The following is a 23,538-nucleotide window of genomic DNA, read 5'->3' as shown; positions in this document are numbered from 1 at the left end:
ATAAGTCCTATTAATTAAATTCACATGCAATCGACTAAGTCGAAGCTTAAAACTTTCACACATTCATATTCACATATTTTAGACAATAAATATCATATTCAAATACTTCGGTGACTCAGTTTAGTGGTCCCGAAACCACTTTCTGACTAGGGTCAATTTAGGGCTGTCACAATACATGCATGTCACACATGGTTCAAACCCTATACATCAACCCTAGCTCAAATAAATGGTAGAAATGGCTAGATCGGTTGATTACAACTTCAAAAATGTAAAGAACATTAAAAACGGGGCTGGAATGCACTTACTATCAAGCTTGAAAGTGACAAAACCCTAGCTATGAAGTCCCTTATGAAACTCAGCCAAGGGTTAAAGAAGATGGACAATTTTTGGCTTTATTTTCCCTTTTTTATTCTTTTATTTACCAAATAACCAAAATGCCCTTTTTACTAAACTTTGAAATTTTATCTATTCATGTCCATTTTTGTCCATAAAAATAGAAATTGGTCAAATTTCTATTTAAGGACCTCCAATTTTATCTATTCATGCTTAAAGCTTCTAGAATCACATATTTTGCAACTTTTACAATTTAGTCCTAAAAATCAAATTGGATACTCTATGAACAAAATTTCTTGGCAAAAATTCCATACAATCATGCAAACATATCATAGACCTCAAAAAATTGATAAAATAATTATTTCTACTTCAGATTTGTGGTCTCAAAACCACTATTCTAACTAGGCCCAAAATCGGGATGTTACAAATTTATTTGTGAAAATAGTAAAATTTTATGTTAAATTTATGAAATGATGGTTTAATTGGGCTAGTATAAATCCCTAAGAAGTTTGGCTAGCTTTAATGGAGGATTAAAATGGTTAGATTTCAATTTATGAGCTTAAGGACTAAATTATGTAAATTTAAAATGTTAGGGGCAAATTGGTAATTTTGCATAAATATGAATTATGGATTAAATTGAATACTAGAAGTATTTAATTGATTGAAATTATCTATTTAGATTAAGATAAAACACGTTTGGACTTAGATTGAGGAAAAGCTAAAGCTTCGAATTAGTGTGATCTAACTTTTACACCCTAATCATTGAGGTAAGTTCGTATGAATTGTAATTGCTTAAACGTTGTTTAAATTGAATGATTACTATATTATTTTGATATAAATGAATTAATATACAAATGTATCAATGCTATGATGAATTGACAGATATCGAGTCCCAGTTGAACCTCAAGAATTCATAGGATACAAATGACATGTCATTAGGGATTTCATGTTTTGGGTGTTGGTCCTGAATGTCCTACCAATGGTTGAGGTCCTACATTTTTTGTGGATTCTCCACAACACATATGAGCAGCATCGTGTAGTTTACATTCCGATACACAGCTCATGTGAGCAATGATGTAAAAGAAATGTTATGGTTATAGGTAAAGGCACACTTCGTGTAAGCTTTCCCAAGTATCCGATGTAATTCTAAATGGTTCAACGGGAAAGAAAAGGGAATGAAATGATAGAATGCAAAAGTATTGAATTATGATATGAATTAAATGATGTCATACATATGGAAATTTACATATATTATGGATAAGTTCTTTTATGTTATGGATACACATACTAACTTGTGAGCTGGTGATGTTGATTAGGCTTTACTAAGCTTATGGAATTGGTGTTGAATTGTATTTATTCTATGTATTGTAATATATAATTGGAAAGTTATGTTTAAGGTTTACAAGAGCTTACTAAGCACTCGTTGCTTGCCTAGTTGTTTTCCTTTGTTTTATAGATTATCGGAAGCTCGTCGGAGACCTATCACACTATCTAGCATACAATTCGATAGTTTTTGAATGTTTTGGCCAAGGTTATAATGGCATGTATAGAATGTTGTATAATGATGCTTTGATATGTTTGGTTGGTGCACTTTTATGTTTACCAAATGTTGTCATTTTGGGTACTTGTTAAGGCTTGTAAATATGGCTATTATGGTACGTTTTGAATGGCTTGGAAATGGTTAAATATTGTATGTTTTAGTACCTAAACGGACTAGGTTTGATGCATGAAATGAGGTATGTGAACATGTTTAGGTAAGTGTTTTTTGGATGCTAATTATGGTGCCTTTGAATGGCATATTGGTTAGTTGAATTAGGATCTTGAAATGGCATTTTGATTTGCGTTTAAGTGATGTTTAGGTCCCTTTAAAATGTGCTTAAATGGGTTGACAGGTTATGCATGAAATGGTTTAAAATGGCTTGATTTTAGGTAAAATTTGGGTTTACACAGCCTGAGACACAGGCATGTGACTCATCCATGTGAGGTACACAGCCGTGTGTCATCTAAGTATTTCTTAGGGTTCAAGTCAGTGAGTTACATGACCTAGTACACGGCTTGACACACAGGCGTGTGGGGCAACTCAGAGAATTACATGGGTGTGTGACACAGCCATGTGACCCTACTTAGTGAGTTACACGATTGAAGACACGAGTTAGAACATGGCCATGTATCACTTGTTCGAAAGTTACACGGCCTGGGGTGTTCCCACACAGACGTGTGACCCCTATTTCCAATTTTTACAACTTTTTCCTAAACTTTCTATTTTGTTTCAAATTAGTCCTGAATCACTCCTAAGATAATTTTTGGGCCTCGAGGGCTCGATTTAGGGAAGTATACATGTGTATGAATGGTTTATGATATTATTAACATGACATGATGTTTAAATGTTTCTGATTTTATGGTAATGCTCTGTAACCCTAATTCGACGACAAAGACAAGTTAGGGGTGTTACAGTTGGCAACCCAAATTAGGTCTTCGTATAAATTTGATTGCGTGGAGGAAAATAGCTTCAATATACTTGGGTAGCACATCAACCTATTTTGCTCCACACCATGTCTATGGCATGACACGATACACAATTTCTACCCTGTGTCATTCGTTTTGTGCTTTGACATCTCGAGAAACTTATACATCACTCATACCTTGCTTCCACCTCAATTGGGCCTTTATACCTTCATCTTACACACTCAATTGAACTTATTAGTACTACCTAAGACCTGTTTAAACCTATTGGGTCAGAACACTTATAAAATGTGTTAAAAAAACACTTATTTTATTAATCTTTAATTCTTAAGCCTAAATATCGAAAATGAAATATAAAATCCTAAATTGCCTAAAAAACAAGCTCCTTAAATACGAAATTGGCTACTACATTTGATGATAGGTCACCCTTTCGTAGGCACAAGTCGAGCCCTGATATGACATAAAATTGTTTTTATAATCTCCAATTCATCCAAGCTTTACTTAGTGGATATATATAAATGTTTTAAATGTTAATTCATAAATATTTTCAAAGATGCTTACTGTACATGCTCCGCTGACATCTCCCACTCGTATCAAACGTTGAAACGAGTGAAAGGTGTTATAGCTATGGTTCATTTCCTACAATAAAATTCTACAACCAAAATAATATATTTTTCTCTCTAGTTAGATCAAGAAGGTATATTTTCGAACCCTTCATTTATCCCAAATTCATTCCCCGTACATGGATCCATTGATTAAGATCGCTGAAATTATTTTTTCGCTGCACCATGAGATGTACCAGCATTCCAACAATAGGTCCTCTTTTAACTATTCATCCATCTTTATACAATGTTATTCCCAATAAATCCTACCTTAAGAATCTGTCAATAGTAGACCCATTTTATAATCATGAATCAAAGTGTAACCTTCTTCATGTTCACATGAGAACTTGTTCAAATATACTTAAGTAATTCTATCGAATGGAATTCTCACAACGGATCATGTTCAATAAACTAGTTTCCATAACAAGTACCAATTGTTTTCCTCAACTATCTTGCATACTTCAACCTATGAAAGCGGTTACATGCATCCAATGCATGAAAGATAAGCATATGCTAATATCTAGAACATTACCAATGTTGTATGTTAGCAATCCATTGACTAGGAACATGACTTTAATGCATAAAAATCCTATAATTGTAGCTTTGTTTTGCAATTCCTTTTCTAGGTCTTATTTGCTCCATGGGCTTCATTTTGTTAGTACTTAGAACATTTTGTAGATTATTTGTACTAAAATGGAAGAAAACCTTTGCATTAGTACCTATGAGCATGTTATTTTGTTTTATTGACTTGTATATCCCAAATGCAATCCAAATGCCACTAGAACATATATTCTTTCAAATTATATAATAGAAGTTTTTTTAATATTCATGTACAATATATATTTAAATATTTAAATATAAAAAATTTTATTACTTTTTAAATGTGTTAAAAATTTAAAAACAAGTAGTTGGAAGAAGTAAAAGTGGACTTCTTTCTCAAACATTTCAATCAAGTTCAAATCTTAAAGTCAAAATTGTTGAGAGGGCTTTACTTGAATACTACCTTCGACCTGAACATGATTAAATTAGACTGTAAATGGATGATGAAACCTATATATATATATATATTAAAATTTTAAAAATCAAATGGAAGATGACACTTGTGGTTATACTAATAATATATATTAAAAATTAAATGTATTTATGTAAAACATATCTCCATATCGGATAAGATTATACATAAACCGTAAAATTGATTATTATACTTGTGGATATATATTTACTAAGAACACTGCCACTCAATGAGTAGGTCAATACTATAATAATTATGAATATATTTTATTACTTTGTTGATGGATATTTCTCATGATTTCTATTATAATTTAAATGTAAATTTTATAACAGCCATTGGGATTAATAAGGGTATAATTGTCACCTAAAATTTTCAACTCTTAAACAAATCATTAAAATTAATCCGCATACAATTAAACCTAATAATTTTTTTCTCTCAAATTTAAAAATAACTCACCTTTGAAAAAAATGTTAAATGTTAGGTCTGATCTGGTAGCACGCCTCTGTCTGCTATTCTAGCACGTGTAGTTCTCTTTATTTTATTGGGTTTTTTGTTTTTTTCCTTTTTCTTTTTTGTGTAGTTTTTCTGAAGGTCGCAACTTGGGAAGTGCAAAGGTGATTTTTTTTTTAGAATCAAGTTTAGCAAGGGGGATGGAGAATGAACTAGCTGATTTTTCATTAGAAGATGAATAGGACAAAATTTTAGTGGTTTGCAATGATGATGGTCATCAACAAGTAATGCACAATTTGTGTTTGGTGGCATGCTACCTTACAATAAGTGTCGTTCATTTTCCTACTATGAAAAGCATTTTAGTAAATTCATGGCATCTAGAAGGTGTTCAGATCTCAGATCTAGAGGAGAAAAGTTTTTTATTTAAGTTTTTTTCATAAGATGGATCTGGATTAGGTAGTTAATGGGGAACCTTGGGCTTTCAATAATCATTTATCGGAGTTTGATAGGTTGGAGGTGGGGGAAGATCTGATCAAGTTGCCAATACGATTTTCTACTTTTTATATTGAGAAACAAAAGTTGTCTCGAGTGATTGATTTAGTAGAGGATAGGGAAGATCGTTCAGCAGGTAGGACTCTTTTTATATTGGCCGCTGCCAAGGGGCTTACTGATTGATCATAATGAGAATATTTTGTTTGAATGTTTGTGGTTTGGGGATGCCACGGGCAATCAGGAGACTTCAGGATAAGCTGAAGATGTATAATCCTTAGATTGTCCTATTGATGGAGAAAAAAAATTAAATTAGAGAAGAATGGAGCGGGTAGGTAAGAGATGCAGATTTTTGAATGGGATTGATGTTGATGCTGAAGGGTCTAGAGGTGGGTTGAGTCTTGCTTGGAAAGGGGATTCCACTATCACTTTGAGGAGTTTCTCAAAAAATCATATCGATTTTGAGGTTGTGGAGGGTTTAGAAAGGAACAAGTGGAGATTTACAGGGTTTTATGGGGCCCCAGATGTGCGTAGAAGAGAGGATACATAGAATTGTTAAGGAGTCTAGTTATCATAGAATCTTCCTTGGTTAGTAGGAGGTGACTTCAATGAAATTTTATACTCTTCTAAGAAGAAATGGGGTTTTCCTAGGGAGGAAAGACATATGGAGGCCTTTAAAGAAGTTCTTTATGATTACCAACTCACAGACGTAGGGTTTTCTTGTCCATGGTTTACGTGGGAAAGGAGCAATCTCCTAGAAACCAATTGTAACACCCCGTACCCGAGACCGTTGCCGGAGTCGAACACGAGGTGCTAACAGACTTAATTCATTTATTTTCACAGTCCATTTTAAAAATTTCCAGACAAGCTAGCTAACTGCGTCACTGTCACCTTAAAAATCATATCTTGAGTTCCAAAACTCGAAAACCAGTTTCATAAATTTTACCTGAAACTAGACTCATATATCCATCTACAATTTTTTTTCTAGAATTTTTAGTCAAGCCAATTAGTACATTTTATTAGTTAAAGGCTCCCCTGTTTCAGGGTTCGACTACTCTGACCTTCATGCATTACGACTTAGATATCTCCTTGTACAGGGCTTCAATACTTATGCCGTTTGTTTCTAAAGAAACTAGACTCAAAACGGAATCTGTACATATAGGGAATGACTTCTAATTATCTCTGGTTAATTTATAGTGAATTTCCGAATTCGGAACAGAGGATCCAAAAATCGCTCTGGCCCTGTTTCACGAAAACTTAAGCATCTCATAAAATACGGCTCATATGATCGTTTCGTTACTTTCATATGAAAATAGATTCACCAAGGTTCGATTACATAATTTATTCACTATTTAATTCCATTCGTAATATTTTTATTGATTTTTCAAATCCACACCACTGCTGCTGTCAGCATTTGTTTTTAAGGTAAACTTTACCTATTTCATGGTTTTCCATGAATCAACTAGAATTTGTCATACAAAGCACCAAAATGATCATGATTAACCATTCCAATGGCTAATCGTTACCAAACATTTCCATACTTCTCAATGAACAACATACAAAACGATTATAATGCTATGCTCAAAGTATATATAAGCCATGTTCGCATGGCTATCCAAATTTACACAAAACCAAAGGGTACATGACCAACAACAAAAAGGGTAGTCCTATACATGCCATTTTCAGAGTTCAACCAAAAGTGTACCAAAAGGGCTTTGATAGTGTGGACAACTTCGACTTCGACAATCCCGAGTCCGATAGCTGACGAACCAAAATCTATAAAATAGAGATTCAAAGAACGGAGTAAGCATTTAATGCTTAGTAAGTTTTGAGCAATGAAATTAAGCACAACTGAAGTATAGCATTCATATAACTAAACGGATAATTTCATATACACATATTCTCAAAAATCAGTCCTACTTCACATTTCCAACCCTTATATTCACACATAAGGGATCAACTTAACCAAAGGTCGGAAGCTCATTAATTGTCTGAGCGAATAATATTTAAAAGGAATCAACTACTCCAATGCATATACGAAACGTACCTCATCGTTGGGATTTTACGAGCGTATTAATTGAAATTATTATAGCAAGATTGCTCATTCCCAAACCAAGTACCTTCGGAATTTAGCCGGATATAGCTACTTGCTCAAATGCCTTCGGGACTTAGCCCGGTTATAGTAACTCGCACAAGTGCCTTCGGGACTTAGCCCGGTTATAGTAACTGGCACAAATGCCTTCGGGACTTACCCCAGATATAGTAACTCGCACAAATCCCTTCGGGCTTAGCCCGAAATTAGTCACTAGCACAAATGCCTTCGGGACTTAGCCCGGTTATCATCCGAATATCCATGCACATATCAATAAATCATGACACATCTATAATTCATTTTCATAACTAGAATTCAAACACAAGTCACTTATGAAGCATTATCATTTTCAGCTCAATAGTTACATACAAAGAGCATGATTTTGATTTACTTAAAACATGATCTAATCGAATCATAATCTAAGATCCAGTACTCAAAAACTTACCTCGGCTGTTGTCGAATGATTTCGGCGGCTATTCGATCACTTTTTCCTTTCCCTTATCCAACTTTGGTCCTCTAAGCTCAAGAGCTAATTCAAGCAAATTTAACTTATTAAAGTCTCATTATGCTAGCTTATGGCCGAATATGACAAGGAGTTTGATAGGTCATATGGCCACCTTTAGCTCAAATACAAAATGGTCATACGCATTTTTAATCACATTGAGCAATTTAATACAATTAATCTAACATTTCCTCATGTGCACCTTTATGACCGAATACACACATCATTAACCTAATATCAATTAACTAAGCACTTTAACAAATTCTCCTTGAGCCGATTATCTAAGTCAAGATAGATTCATCATTATGCTCGCCTATAACCGAATACATGCAACACCAATCTATCTAATGTGGCCGAATATGCATGTCTATGTTGAGGCCAATTATATGCTTAATACTTCCTACAAATATGGTTACTTGTATTGACTACATACCATTTTGTTTCAAGTTCAAAACTCGGCTAATACACATATATACACTAGTAATCAAATACTAACATTTGCACTTCACCTTACTACCATTTTTCATCCAAATAACATGAATCAACAACCATATTTCTCTTCTACTTCCTACCATGGCCGAATGCATCAAGACACCATACCATTTCAATTTTGGTCATGGGTTAAACAAAGAACTTAATATGACAGCCCTAAAATGACCCTAGTCGGAAAGCGGTTTCGGGACCGCTAAACCGAGTCACCAAATTATTTGAATGTGATATTTATTGTCTAAAATATGTGATTATGAAGGTGTGAAAGTTTTAGGCTTCGATTTAGTAAATTGCATGTGAATTTAGTCAAAAGGACTTATGGGTGACATTTTTGAAATGTGATAGGCTAATCTACAAGGACCTAATAGTGCATGTAATCAAAAGGGAGGACTTGCATGTCAATTTCCCCCCTAATATGTAGTGGCCAGCCATGAGCATGGGTGGACAAGATGTTGTGGCCAAAAACATGTCATAAACATGTTGGGGTAGTGCATTATGTAAGGATTAATAAAATAAAGAGCATGGGTGGACAAGATGTTATGGCTAAAAACATGTCATAGACATGTTGTGTTGGTGCATCATGGGAGGAAACAATAAAATAAAGTTAGTAATAAAGAAATGGAGAAAATAAAAGAGAAAATAAAAGAATGAATTAAGAATGATAAAACATGAGGTGAGTGGGAGGAGAAACCAAAGTTGTCTCCCCCTTTACTCCCTATTGCCGTGACTAGTGAAAGAGGAGAAAAACAAAGTTCTTTCTTTGTTGTTCAACTTGGCCGAATAGAAGAAGCAAAGGAGGGGAAGAAAATTCGGTCACTTGAATCCTTAGGAAGGTTAGTACATTGTGTTGAAATTGTGAAATAATTACTTGTTTTAGGTAAATTATCATGGTTCTTGCTTAGCCCATGCAAAAATTTCCACTAATGATGGGTGAATAGAGCCTTCGGCTAAGGTTATAAGGGAAGAAATTTTGATTGCTTTACTTGAATCTTGATGATGAATGTATTGAGGAAAGAACTTGGTCTTTCTAAAAATATGAATGGTTAAAGTTCATACTAGTAATAGCCAAATTAAAGAATGCTTGATGTCATGAGAAAATGCTGTTCATGTTAATTGGATGAGAAAGGGTAGTTGGGTGAAGTAGAGTCTAGCAAATGAGCACATATGTGCACTAGTTGCTAAATGAAGAAAAATCGGCTAACAAGGGAGTACTAAGGCTGAATATGATTTTGAATATTAGTGGTGTAGTTGCCGAATTTGAACTATGAAGTTATTGAGTAATGTGTGTGTTTTAAGTGATAGAATTGAGTGAATGCTTGGAATGTGATATGTATGAATTATGTGTTAAATTAAGGTTTGCTGAGCTAGCTATTAAGATGAAGTGCAAATGTTAGTATTTGATTGCTAGTGTATATATGTGTACTAGCCGAGCCTTGAATTTAAATAATGGTTGGAGCACCATGTGTTGTAATAAGATTATTTGAGTGAAATCATAGATATTTATATGATGAATTCGATTGTGGATATACATGCTTAAACAAGATGCACACATGAATGAATAGATAGCTTGGTGTTGCATGTATTCGGTCATAAAGGTGCACATGAGGAAATGTTAGATTAATTGTATTAAATTGCTCAATGTGATTAAAAATGTGTATGACCATTTTGTGTTTGAGCTAAAGGTGGCCATATGACCTATCAAACTCCTTGTCATATTCGGCCATAAGCTAGCATAATGAGACTTTAATAAGTTAAATTTGTTTGAATTAGCTCAAGAGCTTAGAGGACCAAAGTTGGATAAGGGAAGGGAAAAAGTGATCGAATAGCCGCCGAGATCGTTCGACCACATCCGAGGTAAGTTTTAAGTGATTAAACGTTGAGTAAATTCAATCATAATAGGACATAATGAGTTGATTTAATAAGATATGATGTGGCCATGATATGTCTTAAACCCAAATGGTAAGTTCATAAGTGTTTGGACTTGGAAATTTAAGAGCAAATTGTAATAATTTGCTTTGGACAGCAACAGTAACGTGATTTTAGAAAATCACTATAAATTGTTGGTGTGGAATTATAGGCTGAAAAAAAATATGTAATCAAAGCTTAGTTAGTCTAGTTTCTTATAAAAGAGACCGTGGAAGCGAAGAAATTTCCTATAAAGAGATATTTAAAGTTGTGTGGGACAGTGTCAGAATGACTCCGAAATCCCCTGTTCTGTTTTTGGAAAATCATTATAATTTGTACAAAAATGGTTATAAGATAAGATTTATATGCTTAGACTCCTTAATGAGTCTAGTTTCAAATTAAATCAACTAGAACACATTATGAATTCTGTACAATGAAAAATTTGATTCGTAGTGAAGAGTGGTCAGATTAGTCAAATAGTGAAACAGGGGAAACTTTAAGAAAAATCTGGTACTGATTGGCCAAACCTAAAATTCTGGAAATTTTATGGATGGAAGATATACGAGTCTATATTCAGGTAAAATTAACGGCAAGTGATTTGGAGTTTTGTAGCTCCAGTTATAAATAATTTAGTGACTATTGCTCAGGAAAACAGCTCGTAGTGAATATGTGATTTTGTTGTAAATATGGATAAAACTTGTTTTAGTTGCTCATAAGCTATTGATTAAACCCATACGTGAATTCTAAATCGTGATATTGTAAAACGATATATGAGTGCTAGACGGATCTTCGATATTAAAATTTGTGAAATTGTAAGTTTATGAGTATTCGAATATGAAATGATAGTATGGCCTGAAATTGAATTATTCATTGGAAAATGATTGGTGTAGATTCGACCAAGACAAAGTGTATACATGATAGTATATGTGGTATGTGAAGTATATTTGGATAATTGTGATGTGAATACATGAAAATTTATATTTTGATTTAGGATTTTATGTGATGAATGTGAATGTGTATATATGTGATAAGGCCGAATGGCCAATGTGGTGAATATGAACATGCATATATGTGATAAGGCCGAATGGCCTATGTGATGAATGTGAACATGTATATATGTGATGAGGCCGAATGGCCAATGTGATGAATGTGAGCATGCATATATATGATAAGGCCGAATGGCCAATGTGATGAATGTGAGCATGCATATGTGTGATAAGGCCGAATGGCCAATGTGGTGAATATGAACATGCATATATGTGGTAAAGCCGAATGGCTAGTGTGAAATATGTAGGCGATGTGCGTATATTGTGGCCGAACGACCAAATGTGAAAGGTGTGTATTATTAGATATTTGATGAGGCAAATGAATTACAAATATGACAGTCGATGTGAATGTTGTAACATGTGATTAAATGTACATGAAACTTGGAAATATATTCCGGGTGAGACCCGATGACTACGTGTGGAGAGTATGTCCGGGTAAGACCCGATGACTACGTGTGGAGATTTTGCCCGGGTAAGACCCGATGACTACGTGTGGAGATTTTGTCCGGGTAAGACCCGATAACTTCGTGTGGAGATTTCGTCCGAGCTAAAGGTCTCGCCGATAATCCGAGTAGAGGTTAAAGCTATAAGACTTCGTAATAAGAATTGCTTATAAATATATTCAATGCGAAAGGTTAAACAGGTATGTACTCCAAGTTTATATGTGAGCTTGATTTGAACTAAATCATAAGGTAGTTATGTGATGCATACGAGAGCAATCTATGAGACTATTCCTATGATTATGTGACATCGGATAGTGTGAGAGGTTATGTGAAATCATACGATATATCTATGTCACATGAGCTCACTTTTATGTGAAAGTTTATCTGCCTATTGTATATAATGAGATGTGCATATTCGGAAGAGGGATGGTATGCCCGAAGGAGGAGTGAAATAAAAATACGAACAACTATGTTATAATTTGATTGTTATCTGTTGACGCTGCTTAAAACTTACTAAGCATTGTAATGCTTACTCCGTTTACTCTGTTTCCTCTGTTTTATAGATCTCATTTGGAAGCTACAGGCTCGGGGATCATCAGCAACTAGTCACACTATCACTATCCACTGTTTGGCTACTACGTTTTGGATTATCTTATGGCATTTATAGAATAGACTAGTAATGAGAGGATATTTTGGTTAATGTATATAAGCCATACGAAAATGGCATCTTTTGAATGTGTACTTATGGAACTTTAAATTGTATCCCTGACTGTTTTTAGTACTTATCTAAAGGAATGTTCAAAAAAAAAATTTTACTGTTCTGATATGAGTTTCAAGACTAGTAATGCCCCTTTATCTATTCCGACGATGGATACGGGATTGGGGTGTTACACTTAATGTCTAACTCAAAAATGCTAAAAAGAAAATCCAAGAGTCATCAATCCACCATCACATGTATCATTACAAAGCTTCACATTTAGCATGCAAATGACATCAACACAAATCCACCTTAGCCGAAACTTAACTCATCTTCATGCCTCATCACCACAACATCAAACACCAACCAAGAAGACAACACCCATGGCCGAATATCATCTCCTTCACATAGCAAAGATTTAAACCATGGGCTAGGTAGAACTCAAGCTAACAACTAAAAACATGCAAGAATCTCATGGAACAACATCAAACATACCTCCTCCTAAACACCAACCAACCGAACATGAAGCAAGAAAATCCTCTTCTTCTTCCTTCCTCAAGTCACGGCAATAGAGGAGTAGCCTAGCTCATTTTTTTTTTCTTTTCCTCTTTCTCCTCCTACTAACCACTATTATTTTATTACCCATGCTCCTTATTTTATCATTCCTCCCATAAAACACTAACATAAGATGTTTATGACATGTTTTACCCATCACATTTTGTCCACCCTCATTGTCATGGCCGGCCACTACCAATTAAGTGGGGAAATTGACATGCAAGTCCACCCTTTTTAATTGCATGCACTAATAGATCCTTATAGATTAACCTATCACATTTCACAAGTGTCACACATAAGTCCTATTAACTAAATTCACATGCAATTAACTAAATCGAAGCTTAAAACTTTCACACATTCATATTCACATATTTTAGACAATAATTATCATATTCAAATAATTTGGTGACTCGGTTTAGCGGTCCCGAAACCGCTTTCCGACTAGGGTCACTTTAGGGCTGTCACACCAATATTAGGGAATGACTTAATATGGGTTAGTGAATGTGGGTTGGATTATGATGTTTCTGAATATAATGGTTCATCATCTTTATTACTCTTTTTCAAACTAATGTCCTCTTCTTATTTGATTAGAACAGGAAGGATATGATGTTTGCTTAAGATGTTTTTGGTTTGAGGCATGGTAGGTGTTGGAGGAGACTTTAGAATATGAGGTGAAGGATATTTAGGAGGAGGACGATGATGATATTCTCATTAAACTCGAGAAGGTTAAGGCTGGATTAGGCAAATGGGTGAAAGACATTAAACGAAAGAAGGCTAGGGTTAATAAGAAGTTGACAAGGAAACTTGAACTCTTGGTAGAAGGGAACAGAGATGATGATCACCTCATGGATTTGATCGATGCCAAAATTCAATTAAACTTTGAGATTGATATGATGAGCTCTTTTGGGAGCAGAGAGCGAGAGAAAATTGGTTAAGGCTGAGAGATAAGAACACAACTTTCTTTCACAATTTTTCCTCCCAAAGACAGAGAATGAATCGGATAGGAGGTTGTCAGAGGCGAGATGGATAGGTAATGCAAGGTGAGTCTGAAATGGAGAATATTGTTAGAAATTATTTTGAAGCTCTTTTTTGAATCAAAGGGAATAAGAGATACTACCCATATTTTGTCTGGGGTTAAAAGGTGCATCTCTAATAATGATAATGCTTGGTTGATGAAGAAGTACACAGATAAAGAGGTTGTAGAGGCTCTAAATAGTATGGGGCCAACAAATGCCTCAGGTGATGATGGTTTCTCGGCTCTTTTTTATCAAAAATGTTGGCACATTGTTGGAGGGACGTGATTTCTCATTGCTTAGCAATGCTAAATGAAGGTAAAACCTTAGTTCCATTAAATGTTACCAAATATTATGCTTATCCCAAAAATCTCTAATCCAACAAACATAATGAATTTTAGGTCGATTAGTTTGTGCACGGTTCTTTATTAAGTGATTGCTAAAATGATAGCAAATTGATTTCAAAGAGTTTTGGAGGATTGCATTGATGGAGCCTAAAGTGCTTTTGTACTAGGTCGGTTGATTTTTTATAATGTTTGTAACACCCCAAACTCAGCCTAGACGTTATGGCCAGATCCAGCGTGTCACATTGAAGTGTTTTATCGAAAACCTTGTTTTCATTGAAAACCCTTCTTTGAGATAAAAACCTTGAGCAAAAACCCAAGTTGTATTTGTTGCTTTCAAAGTGAGGTGTATTTTAAAAAAACTATTCCTTCTTTTATACTAATAATTACTTTGTAAAATCTCTTTTCAGTTGCGGAAGTTTTATATCAAACAGATGATCTATGAAAACTTGTCATTTAAAAATTGAGTTGCGAAAATGTAGTATTCAAAAACAGTTATGGTCTTAAGAAAACCATGTTCTACTTCTAGCAAATATAAAGCATAATAATAATGAATATAATTCTAATTTGAATAATAACCAGAGGAAAGGCCTTATTACATTCCGGATTGAAATAACTTTAAATACTAGAAATTATAGGCTTAAGAATAGAAGTCCAAGTCGTCTTGCTAGCTGGCCACCTCGGAGTCCCTCCAACCGTCGAACACCTACTGAGGATCACCTAAGAAAAATAAAAGAGGGGGTGAGTTTTCGAAAACTCAATGTGTACAACCCTCGACAAATAGAAAAGCACGCAATAGCAAGTCTTTTTGGGCTTGAGCCCAATTCAATTTCAGAAAAAATGTAAAGCAATCAAATATGCACGGATCCCACCCATCCAACCGCTACACATCATCTCCATCCCCCGATACACACGATGTAGGGATATAAATATCAACCTACCCATCCGATACACTCCAATGGTAGCCCGGTTGCGGTACTACCTAACATTGTAGCAAGCTGCTACTCAAATATTAAGCTTAATAGCCATCGGCGGATCCATGGTCGTCAAGCAACCATGCGATCCTCATATACTTCATTCGTTGCATAATTCCCAACCCATATGCAACGTAAATAGAATATCATATGAATGCAGCAGGTATACATGTAATATCCATAAATCTTACATTCCACACATAGGGGTATTTTAGCTATTTTCGCCTTTAGGGGAATTTTCGATAATTTTTCTTTATTACGGGTTTATTACTTACCTTGGCCCGTTAACAAGTCCTCGTTGGCAAAAGTGAATAGATACTATGCACCAGATAGTATTCCAGAGAAGAGGAGGTAAGTCACCAAGACCGCTTAAGTACCAAGCTCTCTCTAGATCCAATCTTAGACATGCATATACTCATTACTACACCTTCACCTTATGACTCGTCCACGGTCGCAATTAATTAATTATTTAAGTTTTATGCCTGATTGAGGAGTTACCAAAAACTGGGTCCACAACCCCTTACTAAACACTAACAGATCCATACTTATTCATTTGGCCTCTTTAGGCCCAATCTCATTCATATGGCCCATCGGGCCCAATCACATTCATATGGCCCATCAGGCCCAATCACTTTCATAGGGCCCGTCCGGCCCAATCACATTCATAGTCATACAATCATATGATTTTTCATCACATAGTATCAAATTGCCAATTTTGCCTAGTATGGGCCCTACCCATTTAGCCCATTCTGGCCCAGTTGGCCAATACACAGCCCAAGTCTATGGAATCGCTCATGGGGCCTCTAATAACCTATCGGTTTCCCTCCTTACGAGTGTTCGATCACTCGCAAGACTATTGTAGCCAAACTTTCGACTTTTCAGCATTTTGGCTTTTTGAAATTTCGGGATTTGTCAGTCTACTGTGTGTGTACAGTGTATGTACACACCTGGTACTAAAACGTGTCGCGATATCCTTAGCCATGAACCTAAAAACAATATCACTCAACGATTAATCACACACTTATCAAATACAATCACCAAAAACCAAAAATCTCACGTTTGTCTTACCTTAAATGACAAGCCTTAACAGCACTTTCTTGATCACTAATCACGAGTATTTCTTAAATCCGCATCAATCTTAATCATTAAGAACCAAACAACAAGTGACTTGCAATCATATTAAGTCACTCTTAAATCATCCATGAGCATTCGGCCAACCTTAACAAATAAAAGAGGAATACTTACCCAAAACCCCAAAACGCCTAAGGAGCAATTCGACAGAGATCTGAAATTCGAGATTCAATGCTAATTCCCTACCAAACTGATTTAGAAAGAGTGAGTGAGAGAAGAAATTGGTACTAAGAAGACCAATTAAAAGAAAGTAAAGCACTTACACAAGAATCAATCGGCCAACGTTGAAGAAAAAAGTGGCGACACAACAAGAATTTGGCCTAAAAGATATTCAGCTTTAGAGAAAGTAACTAGGAGCGAGAAAGAAAAAAGTTTGATGAGAAAGGAAGGGAAGAAATCGACACAAACTAAAAGACAAAGAATAAAGGATTTCGGCTTTTAGATATTTGAAGAGAAAAGTGTTTTCAGTGAAAAGAAAGGAAGAATTCGACATTAGCCTTGAATTCCCAAAATCAACACCTATATAAACTATAGCCGAATTTACCTATCCCCAAATTCCCAATTCAGCTCCTCTTCTTTACAACACTCATCTCCTAACTTTTCTCCCTGATAACTCTTTAATCCCTTCTTTAAATTTCTCTTCTAATCACTCCCTTCAGAGTTCACATCTAACACCACTACTGGCCATTTATTGAGCAAAAAAAAAATAAATCCTTCTTTTGAGCAATGAGGGATTCAAACCCCAAACCTCCTTGCCATGCATGTGACGCCACCTCTAAGCCCCACATGTGATGCTGCTTGCCACTCCAACACAAGGCTCCTTATGTCCAATTCCTCCTTCATTTATTTAAAAACCAAACTACTTGCCACCAAGGTTCTTTTAATTATTAAACTATAATTTCCTTCACCCCAAAGTTTAAACTCATAACTTAACCAAGGCCTATTATCACATAAATAACACTTGAGTAAGAATATTAAGCACACCTTTTATCAAAATAAAAAAAAAAGAAAGTTCAGGATTTTTGGGGTGTTACAACTCTACCCCTAAAAGAAATTTCGTCCTCGAAATTTTACCTGATCCAAACAGTTGAAGATATTGATATCTCATCGCTTCCTCAGGCTCCTAAGTAGCCTCCTCAGCCTTATGATTATGCCAAAGCACTTTGACTAATGGGACGGACTTCCTTCTCAGAACCTTAACATCACGACCAATTATTTGTATGGGCTCTTCTTAGAAAGTTAAGCCTGGCCTAACCTCGATGTCCTCAACCGACACTACATGTGAAGGATCTGAGCGATACCGTCTTAGCATGGAAACATGAAACACATCGTGGATTTGGCTCTGTTCAGAAGGTAATTCCAGCTGATAAGCGACTGGCCCAATCCGCCTTACAACCCGATATGGCCCAATGAACCATGGGCTTAGCTTCCCCTTCCGTCCAAGCCTTAATACCTTCTTCCACGGAGAGACCTTGAGAAAAACTAAGTCCCCTACTGCGTACTCTATCTCTTGACGCTTAAGGTCAGCATACGACTTCTACCTATCCAAGGCCTCTTTCAATCGATCCCGAATCAATTTTACCTTACCCTCAATATTTGCTACTAACTCAGGGCCCAAAACTCTTCGTTCGCCCAATTCCGTCCAACACGTTGGAGTTCGACACCATCGCCTATACAATGCTTCATACAAAGCCATCCCAATACTTACTTGATAACTATTATTGTACGCAAATTCGACTAACAGCAAATAGTCTTCCCAACTACCTCGAAACTCAATTACACATCCTCTCAACATATCTTCCAAAACTTGGATCACCCTTTCCGACTGTCCATCAGTTTTAGGGTGGAATGTCGTATTGAAGTTCAACCTAGTACCCAACACCTCATGTAGCTTCTTCCAAAATCACAAAGTGAAACGTGGGTCCCTATCAAATATTATGGAAACTGGCACTCCATGCAATCTTACAATCTTTGCCACATACAACCTTGCCAGCTTTTCTAATGAGTAATCGGTGTGTACCGGTACAAAATGGGCAGAATTGGTAACCGATCCACTATAACCCATATCGAGTCTTTCTTAGTAGGCATCAAGGGTAGCCCACTAACAAAGACCATAGTAATCCTTTCCCACTTCCAAAGTGGAATCTTTACTGGCTGAAGCAATCCTAAAGGAAACTGATGTTCCGCCTTCACCTTTTGACAAAACAAGCATTTACTTACGAACTCCATAACCTCGCGCTTAAGTCTAGGCCACCAATAAAGCTCACGCAAATTTTGATACATCTTTTTTCTATCAGGATGCATAGCATAGAGGCTGCTATGTGCTTCCTGTAGAATAGACTGCCTTAGATCCTCGTCCTTCGGTATACACATTCTCCCACAAAAACACAACAATCCTTCACTATTTATCCCAAAGTCTGACGTCTCTCCATTTTCTACTTGTCTAAAACGAGCACCCAAAGTCTCTTCCACTAACTGCTTACTCTTTATCTCCTCGACCCACACCGGCTTTACTTGCAGCTCACCTAACAAACTACCACCATCCAACAAGCTTAAACGGGCAAGCATAGCCCTCAAGTACGACTTAACCCTACGACTCAACGCGCCGGCCACCATATTTACTTTGCCAAGGTGGTATTCAATCGTACAATCATAATCCTTCAATAATTCCACCCACCTATGTTGCCTAATAATTCCACCCACCTATGTTGCCTAAGGTTTAGCTCTTTTTGGGTAAGGAGGTACTTCAAACTCTTATGGTCGAATAAATTATATACTTCTCTCCGTATAAATAATGCCTCCAAATTTTTAGCGCAAAAACCACCGCAGCTAGTTCCAAGTCATGGGTTGGGTAATTCACCTTGTGAGTCTTAAGTTGACGTGACGCATACGCAACTACCTTTCCTTCCTACATCAACACACAACCCAAACCCACATGCGACGCATCACTATAAATCGTAAACTCCTTCCCAGGCTCTGGCTGAATCAACACAGGGGCCTCAGTTAAAACCTTCTTAAGCTTTCCAAAACTCTCTTGCTGCTTGTCCGTCCAAACAAATGGTACCCCCTTCCTTAATAACTTAGTTAAAGGCGCAGGTGCAGGAATTAATGAAAAGCCCTCAACAAACCGCCTATAGTACCCTGCCAAACCCAGAAAACTTCAGATTTCCGATGTTGACTTAGGTGTTTTCCAGTTTAACACTGCTTCAATTTTTCGGGGATCCACCTTAATCCCCTTAGCTGACACCACATGTCCTAGAAAAGTAACCTCCCTTGGCCAAAATTCGCACTTACTGAATTTGGCATACAACTGCTTCTCCCTCAAAATCTACAACACAATCCTTAAGTGTGCATCATGCTCATCCTCATTTCCTAAGTACACTAAGATGTCATCTATAAAAACCACTACGAACCAATCCAGGTAGGGTTGGAAGACCCGATTCATGAGATCTATGAAAGCGGCAGGTGCGTTCGTCAGCCCGAATGGCATCACCAAGAACTCGTAATGCCCATAATAAGTTCTGAAAGGTGTCTTCTAAACATCTGCCTCTGTAACCCTCAATTGGTGATACCCGAACGCAGATCAATCAGCGAGAAAATGGAAGCTCCCCTAAACTAACCAAAAATATCATCGATTCTCGGTAAAGGGTACTTATTTTTAATAGTTAACTTATTCAATTTTCGATAATCGATGCACATTTGCAACGTCCCATTTTTCTTCTTTACGAATAACACCGGTGCTCCCCACGGAGACACACTTGGTCGGATGAACCCTCAATCCAACAATTCCTGAATCTGTGCCTTAAGTTCTACCAACTCCTTTAGTGTCATCCGATAAGGGGCGATGGACATTAGAGTCGTACCATGTAACAACTCGATTCCAAATTCCATTTCTCTATTGGGAGGCAACCCTGTCAGCTCCTTGGGAAAAACATCAAAAAATTCTCTAACTATTCTCAGCTTCTTAACAGTAGGGCTATTAGCCTCTGTATCGCTAATATAAGCCAAATGGGCCTCGCATCCCTTTCGTACCAACTTCTCAGCCTTTAATGCCGAAATCACATTCGACATATAATTTCAGCGTTCACCAATCACCACCACCTCCTTATCCTCCGCCGTTCTTAACACCATTTACTTTACAACGCAATCCAAGGTTGCTCGGTGTTTCACCAGCCAATCTATATCCAAGACTAAATCAAACTCGCTAAACGGCAGTTCCATCAAATCTACTAAAAAGGTAAACCCTTGGACTACTAAGGGTACCTCCCTAAACAATTTATTCACTCCCACTGACTGGCCTAACAAACTTATCATAGTAATCTCATTCGCAGTAATTTCAAACATATTACCCGAAGGTTCAGTCATATTGCATGCAACATATGAATGCGTTGATCCAATATCAATCAATGCAGTGTAAGGTAACTCATGTATAAAGAACATACCCGTTATCACATCTGGGGCATCCCTGTCTTCTCGGTGACGAGCACCATAAACTAAAGCTGGCTGCCTCGCCTCAGTATGGCCTGCATCTCCACCTGGTGCTCCACGTCCACGTTCATTGTCGTTACCGCCCCTGGCCTGCCCACAGCTCCTTGGCGACAACTGACCACCCCTTGGTGGCTGAACACCACCTCAGCCCACGACTGGCACCTGACCTGACCTTCTAGGGCAAGTGTTGATCCTATGCTCCACAGATCCACAAGCTAGACAAGTTCCCGTCCTCTTCCAACACTCACCTACATGAGATTTCCCATAATCAGCACAAGGCGGCACCCCTGGATTAATAGCAGGGGGCCCTGCTCTAACTGGCCCATTAACTGTAGCCCTAGCCCTAGGCCTCTGTCCAACACCAAGAGTCTCAGCCTCCCTTTTATTCTTACCCCTTTTTTCCCCCGATTCAGGCGCTTAGCATACTTCACCTCCTCTGCTATCTTTGCTTTCTCTACCAACTCCGAGAAAATTCGCTCCTTTTGTGGAGCTATCAATACTCTGAGGTTATCCCTAAGACCATCCTCAAACCTAACGCAATGCTTATTGTCCGTTGCCACCATAACTCTTGCATACCTACTAAGGCGTAGAAATTCCGCCTCATACTCCGCCACAGATTTGTTTCCCTGGGTCAAGTTCAGGAACTCCTTCCTTCTAGCATCCACATAACTCACACCCACATACTTCCCTTGAAACGCAGTTTTGAAGAACTCCTAAGTGACCTACTCAGGTTGGGTGCCCTCTTTCACTGTCAGCCACCACTGGTAAGCTTCTTCCCTAAACAATGAACTGCCCCTTTCAACTTTTGTTCAGGTGAACAGTCCAAGTCCTCCATTATTCTTTTAGTGGCCTCCAACCAGTATTCAGCCATGTTAGGAGCCACACCAGCGACGCCCTTAAAGATCTCAGCTCCATTTGATCGAAGTCGCTCTGAAATTGACCCCCGATTTCCCGTGCCATTATTGGGCCCTGCGACCCTTTCCAAAATCCTCAGCATTGCCTGCGACAACGCATCATCCCTCGCGGCCCAATCATATGGCCCAGTCTCAGCCACAGGTGAGGCTAGATCCTCTTCTACTCCAACATTGGGTGTATGGCCCGATGTCGACGATTCAGCCCTAACACCTCCACGGCCTCGGCCACTGCCTCTTGCACCTCTTGTAGCACTCATCGTTGATTCACGTTTTTATCTAGATTAGAAATTTTATGAAGTTTTAATTAGTTTCAATAATTAAGCCGATGTTTTATGAGAGTATTAAAAAGAAATTTGTTTTCGTAAATCCTCTACAGTTTCAAGGTCCTATGGGCTTCAGTTTCACTGCAACTAAAAGCCTTAGTATAATCATCTAAAGTAGCCCGCTAACTATCTATAGTATATCAAATTAAACAAGCTTAATAATAAAAAAACTTACTTGGTTCGACGTCGGAGACTCGGTGTGTCATACAGCAAAAACTTTTTCCAAAACATTGTGATCCAAGTATTTTTTAAAAAAAAACAAACCCAAATAATAAGGCCCACTTCACAGCCCGAGTTTTGCAACTTGACTCTGATACCACAATATGTAACACCCCAAACCTGGCCGAACATTATGGCCAGATCCAGTGTGTCACATTGAAGTGTTTTATCAAAAACCTTGTTTTCATTGAAAACCCTTTTTTGAAATAAAAACCTTGAGTAAAATCCTAGCTTGTATTTTTTTATTTCAAAGCGAGGTGTATTTTTAAAAAAAACATTCCTTCTTGCATGATAATAATTACTTTGTAAAATCTCTTTTCAGCTGCGAAAACTTTCTTTAAAACAGATGATCTATGAAAACTTGTCATTTAAAAATTGAGTTGCGGAAACATAGTATTCAAAAACAGTTATGGTTTTAAGAAAACCATGTTCTACTTCTAGAAAATATAAAACATAATAATAATGAATATAATCCTAAATTGAATAATAACCAGAGGAAAGGCCTTATTACATTCCGGACTGAAATAACTTTAAGTACTAGAAATTATAGGCTTAAGAAAAGAAGTCCAAGTCGTCTTGCTAGCTAGCCACCTCGGAGTCCCTCCAACCGTTAAACCACCTACTGAGGATCACCTGAGAAAAATAAAAGAGGGGGTGAGTTTTCGAAAACTCAGTGTGTACAACCCTTGTCAAATAGAACAGCACGCAATAGCAAGTCTTTTTGGGCCTGAGTCGAATTTAATTTCAGAACAAATGTAAAGTAATCAAATATGCACGGATCCACTCATCCAACCGCTACACACCATCTCCATCCCCTGATACACACCATGTAGGGATATAAATATTGACCCACCCATCTGATACACTTTAATGGTAGCTCGGTTACGGTACTACCAAATGTTGTAGCAAGCTGCTACTCAAATATTGGGCTTAATAGCCATCGATGGATCCACGGTCGTCAAGCAACCATGCGATCCTCATATACTTCGTCCGTTCCATAATTCCCAACCCATATGCAACCTAAACAAAATATCATATGAATGCAGCAGGTATA

General features: G+C 37.1%; 2 protein-coding genes across 2 annotated transcripts; both read right to left on the bottom strand.

Annotated features, from left to right (window-relative positions):
• Positions 1–17,771: 17,771 nt before the first annotated feature.
• LOC121228054 (uncharacterized) lies at positions 17,772–19,156 on the bottom strand. Its single transcript, XM_041111182.1, has 3 exons — positions 18,672–19,156; positions 18,123–18,408; positions 17,772–18,011 (listed from the first exon to the last, which is right to left on the bottom strand). The coding sequence occupies exons 1-3, from the start codon at positions 19,154–19,156 to the stop codon at positions 17,772–17,774; spliced, it is 1,011 nt and encodes a 336-aa protein (XP_040967116.1).
• A 1,158-nt stretch (positions 19,157–20,314) lies between these two features.
• On the bottom strand, positions 20,315–22,199 carry LOC107947765 (uncharacterized). The gene is made up of 3 exons (XM_016882294.1): positions 22,029–22,199; positions 20,681–21,160; positions 20,315–20,584 (listed from the first exon to the last, which is right to left on the bottom strand). The coding sequence occupies exons 1-3, from the start codon at positions 22,197–22,199 to the stop codon at positions 20,315–20,317; spliced, it is 921 nt and encodes a 306-aa protein (XP_016737783.1).
• Positions 22,200–23,538: the final 1,339 nt, after the last annotated feature.

The sequence above is a fragment of the Gossypium hirsutum genome, chromosome A04, assembly GCF_007990345.1.
Source record: "Gossypium hirsutum isolate 1008001.06 chromosome A04, Gossypium_hirsutum_v2.1, whole genome shotgun sequence".
Classification (NCBI taxonomy): Eukaryota; Viridiplantae; Streptophyta; class Magnoliopsida; order Malvales; family Malvaceae; genus Gossypium; species Gossypium hirsutum.
Note: the sequence above shows the minus strand (reverse complement) of the source record. Positions and strands in the feature narration are given on the sequence as shown.